Source organism: Lytechinus pictus, chromosome 9 (genome assembly GCF_037042905.1).
Source record: "Lytechinus pictus isolate F3 Inbred chromosome 9, Lp3.0, whole genome shotgun sequence".
Lineage (NCBI taxonomy): Eukaryota > Metazoa > Echinodermata > Echinoidea > Temnopleuroida > Toxopneustidae > Lytechinus > Lytechinus pictus.
The window spans coordinates 20,433,480-20,444,103 of record NC_087253.1 but is presented as its reverse complement, the minus strand read 5'-3'; the positions used below and the strand labels follow the sequence as shown (position 1 = coordinate 20,444,103).

At 40.3% G+C, this 10,624-nt stretch overlaps 1 protein-coding gene across 1 annotated transcript; it reads right to left on the bottom strand.

Annotated features, from left to right (window-relative positions):
• On the bottom strand, nucleotides 1-4,548 carry LOC129278695 (uncharacterized). The gene has a single exon (XM_054914839.2). It carries the CDS (start codon nucleotides 4,546-4,548, stop codon nucleotides 1-3), a length of 4,548 nt encoding a protein of 1,515 aa, XP_054770814.2.
• Nucleotides 4,549-10,624: the final 6,076 nt, after the last annotated feature.

Here is a 10,624-nt window from a genome sequence, read left to right as displayed (position 1 = left end):
TTACACTCGCGACAATGTGTCTGCAATAATGTTGTCTTTTCCCGGTAGATGTCTAATGTTCAAGTTGTACTCTTGGAGCAGTAGACTCCACCTTGTAAGTCTTTGATTTTTGTTTTTCATCTTACTTAGAAACGTCAAAGGATTATGATCTGTCCATATGTCCAATGCATGTTGAGATCCACTCACATACACTTCAAAGTGTTGCAGTGCAAAGATTAACGCCAAAGTTTCCTTCTCCACAGTGGAATAATTTCTCTGACTGCTCGAAAACTTCCTCGAGAAGAACGATATGGGCCTGTCTGTTCCCTGTTCATCTTTCTGCGTAAGAACAGCTCCGGCACCCACATCACTAGCGTCAACCATCAGAGAGAATGGCTGACTAAAATCTGGAGCCACCAGTACAGGATTGGTAGATAGGAGTGCTTTCACTTTGTCAAAAGCACTCTGACAGTCACTGGACCAGATGAACTTCACCTCCTTCCGTAGTAGATTGGTCAGCGGGGCGACGACATCAGAGAAGTTATGGCAGAATCGTCTGTAGTAGCCTGCCATGCCAAGAAACCTCATCAGTTCCTTCCGGTTGGTTGGAGTCGGGAACGCCAGAATAGCTTCTACTTTCGCTGAGAGTGGTCGAACATGACCTGAACCAACAACGTGACCCAAGAAATTAACAGTAGCACCTCCAAACTCACTCTTTGCCAAGTTGACTGTCAATTTGGCATCAGACAATCTCCTGAACAAATCTCTGATTCTTTGTACATGAACTTTCCAATCTTCACTATACACAATCAAGTCATCTATGTAAGCTTCACAGCCTTCAAGACCAGAGACAAGACTATTCACAAGTCTTTGGAATGTAGCCGGCGCATTTTTCATACCGAATGGCATCACAGTGTAATGGAATAGGCCTTGGGGTGTAGCAAATGCAGATATTTCTTGCGCTCTCTTAGTCAACGGAATCTGCCAATAGCCTTTAAGCAGATCGAATTTGCTCACATACTTCGCCTTGCCTATGCGGTCAATACAATCATCTACGCGCGGTATCGGGAAAGAATCGGTCTTTGTACTCGAATTGACTTTTCTGTAGTCGGTACAGAAACGATACGACTTATCCGGTTTCGGAACTAAGATGCATGGTGACGACCATGCGCTGCTACTTGGCTCAATGATGCCATTCTGCAGCATGTACTCTATTTCTTTTTCAAGATTCTTCATCTTTACTGGGTTAACACGATAAGGTGCCTGCTTGATTGGGGCGGTATCTCCCACATCAACATCATGTTCAACAACATCAGTACGAGATGGGATATCTGCAAATAACTGCGGATACTCATTCAACAGCTCTTTCACATCCCTCCTCTCCTTCTCAGACAAGTGGGTTAGTTTGTTATTGATGTGTGTTAGAACTTCTGAATTTTTCAATTTCACACATGGTTCATTTCTCTCAATGTTACACATCTCTTCACTTTCATCATTCAGCTCAGATTCTACAGCACTCAACACTGGTTGTGCTCTCTTTTCATCATCTCTTCGAACATAAGCTTTTATCATATTCACATGACATACACGCTTTTTCTTTCTTCTATCTGGAGTTTTGACGACATAGTCAACATCACCAACTTTCTTCATAATGGTATACGGTCCAGAAAATCTAGCCTGCAAAGCATTACCAACTACTGGTAACAAAACCAAAACTTCATCACCTGCCTTGAAATTCCTTTCCATGGACTTCTTGTCATACCAAGACTTCATTTTCTCCTGAGAATCAGACAAATTCTTCCTAGCAACTTCACAAGCACGATGCAATCTCTCACGGAAAGACGATACATAGTCCAACATATTCACATCTTCCTCATCTGACAACAACCTTTCACTCAACAACCTGAGGGGTCCACGGACTTCATGTCCATACACGAGCTGAAATGGGCTGAAACCAATAGATTCTTGAACAGATTCTCTCAAAGCAAATAGCAACAATGGAATTCCCTCATCCCATTGTTTCTCTGTCTCCAAACAATATGATTTGAGCATGTTCTTAAGTGTCTGATGACATCTCTCAAGTGCTCCTTGCGATTCAGGATGGTATGCACTAGAAACTACATGTTCAATCCCTAACTGCCCTAGCACTTGCTTAAAGACTTTCGACATAAAGTTTGATCCTTGATCAGACTGAACGGTACGCGGTAATCCTACAGTCGTGAAAAACTTGATCAGCGCCTTGCTCACATTGTTTGCGGTGATACGTCTAAGTGGAATCGCTTCGACATACCTGGTACTTGCGCACATAATGGTAAACAGGAATTCATTACCCGCTTTTGTCCTCGGAAGCGGACCTACGCAATCTATGATAATTCTTGCAAACGGTTCATCGAACGCTGGCACTGGTTTTAATGGCGCGACTGGTATTTTCTGATTCGGTTTACCTACTACCTGACATACATGACAACTTCTGCAATAGTTTGCAACATCCTTTTGTAAACCCGGCCAAAAGAAATGAGAAAGGATTTTCTCCCGAGTCTTATAGACTCCCAAGTGACCTGCAAGTGGTGCTTCATGAGCAAGACTAAGTATTTCCGGCCTATAAGTAGAAGGAACTACAATCTGGTGAACCTCTTTCCAAACTTCATCAGCAGGAACATCTATCGGCCTCCACTTTCTCATCAAAACACCTGACTTCGTATAATAACAAACAGGCACGGTCAATGCCTCCTCCTCAGAGATCGCTCTCTCAAACATGGATACTAACTGAGGATCTTTTTGTTGTTCCTCCAACAACTTACTCTTACTTATCGGCATTGGTTCACATTTACTTTTCTCTTCTGTACTTTGAGTTTCTCCTGCACCCTCATTCACATTTGATTCACATTCATCATCAATCAAACGACAAAAGAAAGAATCTCCCAAGTTAACCTCATCTATCTCACTAGACTTCGATTCAGATTCTACTTTCTTTGCCATCGAACGAGTTACAGCACAAGACGGAAACACAGTAGGAAATTCTGCAACCAACTGCTCTGTTTTACTACTCTCACACGGAATAGCACTCACAACTGGACATGGCACAACTTTATCACCAGCAAGATCATTCCCTAAAATGATGGAAACATCTGCCATCGGAAGTGATGGTCTCACAGCTATTTTCACACTACCAGAAACAAGGTCTGATTTCAAGTCTACCACATGAAGGGGTGCTTTTACAAAGCCATCTCCTATTCCTTGGAGCAAAACACTAGCTCCAACACAAGATTTCTCACCAAAAGGCAACACACTCTCCAAGATCAAAGACTGAGAAGAACCAGTATCACGCAACACTTTCACTTTTCTTGCTTCGACACTACCAGCTAGGGAAACATATCCTACAGAAACAAACGGTTCATATTGCTTTTTCAATTTCTCTAAGTTAACTGGCTCAATCCTACTCTCTGAACTTTGCAAATTTTTCACAAATGCATTTGGATGTGCATTACTTGATTCACTTGTTTTTCCTTTAAGTGTAGGACACTTTGCTTTAAAATGACCAACCTTGTGACATGCATAGCATTTCTTTTCTTGCTCGTCATCTTTAGATTGTGATTTTACTTCTTTCTTGTTGTGTGCTGAAGCACCATTTTTGTTTTTGTTTTTCCACTTTCCAGATTTGTTTGTCTCATCTGATTTTTTGTTTGTGATTTTGTGCGTTAGCGCATAATCATCTGCAAGCTTCGCTGCTTCATTAAGCGTTCCTATTTGCTGCTCTTCAAGATGCAACCTAACATCGAAATGCACACTACGCTTAAACTCTTCGAGAAGAATTATTTCTCTAAGCTTATCAAAGCTATCTGCATGGAGTGACGAACTCCATCTATCAAACAACTGTTGTTTGCGCCTAGCAAACTCAAGATGAGTTTCGGTCTCATCTTTGCGTGTTTTCCGAAATTGTTGACGGTACGCCTCCGGTACAAGCTCATAAGCACGCAACACTGCTGCTTTAACAACGTCATAACGACCCGCATCATCAACTGACAAAGCTGAATAAGCATCTCGAGCTTTACCCTTCAACTGAGATTGTAACAAGTGTGACCATTTTTCTTGTGGCCAACTCAAACTAACAGCTACCTTTTCAAAGTGAAGGAAATATTTCTCTATCTCCTCCCCCTCCTGAAAAACGGGAACCATTCGAACATGTTTCGCAACATCAAAATCAGACTTTACTTGCCTAATTTCTTCTCTTTCTCTAGCATTCTCATGCTCCCTTCTCAAAACTACTTGTTCTCGTTCAAGTTCAACTTTCGCTATCTCTAATTCCAACTCCTTTAAACGTAATTGCTCTGTCAAGTCCACATTTACAGACTCAATCGGAACCTTAGATAAAGCTTCAAGTGGCAGAACGTCTTCTTCTTTCACTAACCACTGAATTACAGCTTTTAGAATTTCTAATTTACGCCAAGTAGTCCTTACCTCAGCAACCTGGTAATGATGAGCAATCTCCAAGAGATGAACCTTCTTCAGAACCAGCAACTTCTCAACACTGGGAGAATCAACGAAATCGTCCAAAGAAAATTCCGCCATGGTCAACAAAAGACCCCTAATCTTTAACGCTGAAAAGACTAGAAACAGCTAAAGAAAACCTTTAATTCTTAGCCAAGACAATAACCAATATGGTTATCACAGTTGAAAATTATATCAACCACAGAAGAAAATGTCAACCTGACCTGGCTGACCCTGTAGATATGACCTCAACCTACAGAAACGGTAACCTGACTCGGTCACCCCAGTTGAAAATTTTTCCAACCACACTGTCAACTTGACTCCAGTCGACACTGTCAGTTTCCATTAACCGACACAGCAACCCTTAAAAAATGGTTAACCAGTTGAAATATCATCAACCCAAATTTCATTCAACACTACGTGAACAAAACACATCTCACAGCGAGACACACTGAAATACACGGAATTGCTTAAGGGACAAACGGCACGCCATACTCAACCTTGTGCGCCACCACACAGCGTCATACACAACACTGATAACGATATCCACACACTGGCATTACATCTACGTGTACACACACCCATGCAAATGTCTAATGACAATCCTCACGTTGAATACGATCGGACACGCATCGATAATACATACGTTCATGCGACTTTGGCTTTGCCGGCGCTAGCATTATACGGTATACGGTACTTCGATATAACTTACGCCGAGAGTTCTGGGTCGACTCTCATCAAGCCCCCACTGTTAGGCGGAGGATTGAATCTCGGACAAGCCCCCACTGTTACATTTGCTGGTCCTGACAAGCTCTTATTGAGCCTGTTCAGACCGGCAGAGATAGCGCGATCTAGCGCGCGCTAGATCGCGCTATCTCTGCGGTGTGGAAGGTACAACGTCGTTTCGGTCCGCCCAACAGCGAGCCACGGCGAGCCAAAACGGCGTGCCACTGGAGCACCTCTTGGGGGTGGTCCACGAGAGATAGCGCGGTCTAGCGCGCGCTAGATCGCGCTATCTCTGCCGGTGTGAACCCGAGCTACGATAGCACGCCGGAAGTCATCGTGCTGCGATCCTCCTGTGATCACGTCCACAAACACAGTTAAAATACAAGAGTCTAGAATCTAGATTAATCAAATTAGAAATACATGCACAATGTATACAACGCCATGAAATAAACGTAGGCCGGCTAGCATAATAGGCACAGCGATATCGAGCTCTCAACTAACTAGTACGGGTTCGTAATAGCGCGCGAAATCTTTGACCGCTCTGACCTCATGACGTCACGCGTCATGGCAACAGGACCTCTCAAAAAAGGGGGTGCTACGATAGACCGCGCTATCTCACTGCGGTGTGAATCCGGCGAATGCCAATGGGCGGACCGTGGATCGCGCTACGATAGCGCGATCCACGGTCCGCCCACGGTCCCCCCTTGCGGTGTGAACAGCCTCATTGTTACCTGTCCTGGACAAACTCCAACGTAAACCTCCTGAATCTTGTTCTCCATTCAGACACTCCTGAATTAGCAAACAAGCCACGCCGTGTCAAATCGTTTAAAAACAGTTTATTCACAAAATGTACCCCAGGACCAAAATCCAGTTTAAACCAATTAGGGCAATACCAATTGAAACCAGTTGGCCAACTGGTTTCAATAGGGAAATTGGAACAACTGGTTCCAATTGAAAACCAGTTGCCAATTGGTTCCAGTTAAAACCAATTGGTTCCAATTGAAAACCAGTTGCCAATTGGTTCCAGTTAAAACCAATTGGGCAACTGGAACCAGTTGGCAATTGGTGCAGTTGTTCCAATTTCCCTATTCAAACCAATTGAATCCAATTGGAGGCAACTGGTTTCAATTGGTTCCAGTTGAAACCAATTGGAGGCAACTGGATTCAACTGGAACCAGTTGAAACCAATTGGTTTCCAACTGGATCCAATTGGAACTAACTGGAATGAACTTAATTAGTTACAAATTAATTAGCATTTGCATTAACTATTGCTCATTTGCCAACACAGAAGCAGTGTTATATGTCTATTAATACCAATGTAAAGGGCATTGATAAAATACAGACTTTCATATGAATATATTGTATGGAAGATCTTCAAATATATGTATTTTTATTTGATGTAATTTGGTAACAGTTAGTGGTGTACTAATTATCCTTTAATCTGTTTTAATTATAATCTATAACATTTATGAACATGGTTTTCACTGCTAAGTATTCTAAATACTTATCTTTAAAAGGTGTGGCACTTGAAATTGAAAAGAATTAAATAGATACATTGTTAATGATGATGGATCTCATAAAACATTAATCTGTGCACACTGGCAGATATTATGCAAATTAACTGGTTTCAATTGGATCCAGTTGGGTAACTGGAAAATTTCCAATTGGAAACCAATTGGAAATCATTTCCAGTTACCCAACTGGTTCCAGTTTTATTTCCAGTTACCCAACTGGTTCCAATTAGAATTCATTTCCAGTTACCCATCTTTCCAGTTAGAAGTCATCTCCAGTTACCCAATTGGTACCAGTTAGGACTTCCAGTTACACAACTGCATGGTTCAAGTTAGGATTTCCAGTTACCCAACTGGTTCCAGTTAGGATTTCCAGTTGCCCAACTGGTTCCAGTTGGGATTTCCAGTTACTCAACTGGTTCCAGTTAGAAATCATTTCCAATTGGAAGTCATTTCCAGTTACCCAACTGGTTCCAGTTAGGATTTCCAGTTGCCCAACTGGTTCCAGTTGGGATTTCCAGTTACTCAACTGGTTCCAGTTAGAAATCATTTCCAATTGGAAGTCATTTCCAGTTACCCAACTGGTTCCAGTTAGGATTTCCAGTTACCCAACTGGTTCCAGTTAGAAATCATTTCCAGTTGGAAGTCATTTCCAGTTACCCAACTGGTTCCAGTTAGGATTTCCAGGTGCCCAACTGGTTCCAGTTAGGATTTCCAGTTGCCCAACTGGTTCCAGTTGGGATTTCCAGTTACTCAACTGGTTCCAGTTAGAAATCATTTCCAATTGGAAGTCATTTCCAGTTACCCAACTGGTTCCAGTTAGGATTTCCAGTTGCCCAACTGGTTTCAATTGGTTTCAACTGGAAATTGTTAAATTCCAGTTAAAACCAATTGAAACCAGTTAAAACCAATTGAAACCAATTGAAACCAGTTGGAAATCCAACTGGTTTCAATTGGTTTCAACTGGAAATTGTTAAATTCCAGTTAAAACCAATTGAAACCAGTTAAAACCAATTGAAACCAATTGAAACCAGTTGGAAATCCAACTGGTTTCAATTGGATTTTGGTCCTGGGACACATGACGATTCAGATTCACCAGTCCGTTGTTCACATAGCGATATATCCTTTTTCTAGTCTGTCCTCCAGACTTAAACGTGTATTATTATCTCGTCACAGTTCGTTAATCCGAACATTTGTGGCGTTATTCCGAAGGTTCGTTATTCCGAAGGTTCGATAATCCGAAAACGAAATAAGGTTCGATGTTCCGAAGGTTCGTTAATCCGAAAAATAAATAAGGTTCGTTGTTCCGAAGGTTTGTTAATCCGAAAACGAAATAAGGTTAGTTAATCATTTAGTTTTCGGACTAACGAACCTTTGGAATTACGAACCTCATTTCTTTTTCGGATTAACGAACCTTCGGAATTACGAACCTCACTTCGTTTTCGGACTAACGAACCTTCGGAATTACGAACCTCATTTCGTTTTCGGACTAACGAACCTTCGGAAATACGAACTTCGGAATAACGAACCTTCGGAAATACGAACTTCGGAATAACGAACCTTCGGAATAACCGAACCTTCGGAATAACGAAGCTTCGGAATTACGAATGTATGCGGTTCCGAAGGTTCGTTAATCCGAAAACAAAATAAGGTTCGTTGTTCCGAAGGTTCGTTAGTCCGAAAACGAAATAAGGTTCGCTAATCATTTCGTTTTCTTTTCGGACTAACGAACCTTCGGAATTAGGGACCTCATTTCGTTTTCGGATGAACGAACCTTCGGAATTACGAACCTCACTTCGTTTTCGGACTAACGAACCTTCGGAATTACGAACCTCATTTCGTTTTCGGACTAACGAGCCTTCGGAATTACGAAGCTTCGGAATATCCGAACCTTCGGAATAACGAAGCTTTAGAATTACGAATGTATGCGCCCCCACACACCCTCACACGCATACATCCACACTCACACACTATCTCACTCACCCCACCATCCCCGCACCCACACACACACATAAATATACATGGGTATATATATTTTATATTTCCCTTTCTTGTTAAAAGCACGTATTATTGAGGTGGCAAAACTAAAAGAAAGAGGGGGTGGGGATATCAGGATAAGCATGAAAAGCAGAATAAAGAATGGGGGAAATGAAAATAAAGAAAGAAGAGAAAGAAGAAGTAAAAGAAGAAGAAGAAGAAGAAAGAGGAAAAAAGATTAAGAAAGAAAGAAATAACGAAAAACGAGTCATAAGAATAAGTAATTGATAGAGAAAGGTGTGAAAAAAAAGAGGCTTGTGGGTGGGGAGGAACAGTAACGAGAAAAGGAACAAAAAACAGAAAAGGTAAACAAGAGGAAAGGAAAGAGAACGAATCTGAACGAAAGTCAGCCCGTACTTATTGAGGTGAACAAAAAAAAAAAAGAGGTGGTGAGAATATCAGAATAAGCATAATAAGCAAAATAAAAAGAAGGGGAAAGGGGAAAAAGGAAAATAAAGTACAGGAAGTAGAAGAAGAAAAAGCAGATGAAAAAAAAAAGATAGAAAGAAAGAACGAAAAATGAGTCATAATAATAGGTAATTGATAGAGAAATGTGTGAAAATAAAAAACAGAAAACAGAAAAGAGGCTTGTGAGTGGGGATCAACAGGAACAAGAAAAAGAACAAAGACAAGAGAGAAGGTAAAAAAGAGGAAAGGAGAGGAATCTGAACGAAAGTCATTAAAGGTCAAGTCCACCTCAGAAAGATGTTTATTTGAATCAATACAGAAAAATCAGACAAGTATAATGCTGAACATTTCATCAAAATCGGATGTAATAAGAAAATTATGACATTTTAAATTTTCTCTTATTTTTCACAAAATAGTTAAATGCACAATTTAGTCACATGCAAATGAGAGAATCGATGATGTCCGTCACTCACTATTTCTTTTGTTTTTTATTGTTTGAATAATACAATATTTCAATTTTACAGATTTGGCAATATGGACCAACTTGACTGAACCATAAAATGTTAAACAATAATCATTCCACATGTTCAGGGAGGAATAAAACTTTTTTCACAGAACAATGAGGAGAAAATCTGAATATTTTATATTTCTTTTAATAAAATACAAAAGAAATAGTGAGTGATGTCATCAGTTCCCTCATTTGCATACCGACCGGGATGTGCAATTAACTATTTTATGAAATATAATCAACTTTTTCTTGTGGTGGACTTCTCCTTTAAGAAAGAACCCTCACCTGGATATGGCTAATTATTTCAATGGTCATTAGTGTCTCATTGTCAAACATTAATGATAATCGGTCCTTTTTTGTTGCTAGAATGAAAATTCAGGGCCTGTGAGTTGTACCCATCCTGAATTTAGATTTCGATTTACACGAGAGGGAAAAATATTAAGAAAAAATAATCATCTATTATCCAAAGTCCAACCATTATAAATTTATATTCTTTGTCTTTATCATTACTCATTGTTATCCTATTATCCAATGTCGAACAAGTGCTATTTGCAATATAATTACAATTATTATTATTATTAAATTAATTTATTCATTTATTTATCTATATATTTCATTCTTTTGATTAATTCTCATTATTTTGGGAGTAGATGTTTTCTTTGAAGGTTTCGAAGGGGATCATTTTACCAATCGGTGCTTTAATTGGGATTCCCTCGGAGAGGACCTTAAACCTTCGGTTCTCTGGTGTCTTATTTACAATCAGCCTTGCTCTTTAGCAGTCAGGTAAAAAAAATTACCACCAAACCATCGTTCCGCTGGATTGGAGTATACGTGAATAAACCACGTCAAAGGTCGTTGGGAATTCCCAATCACTAAAAATAGTCTGATATTGAACTCGAACTCGTAAGCAACTGTAAATATACACGCAATTCAGAACACGTACGCTAAATATTATGGCTTGACGAAG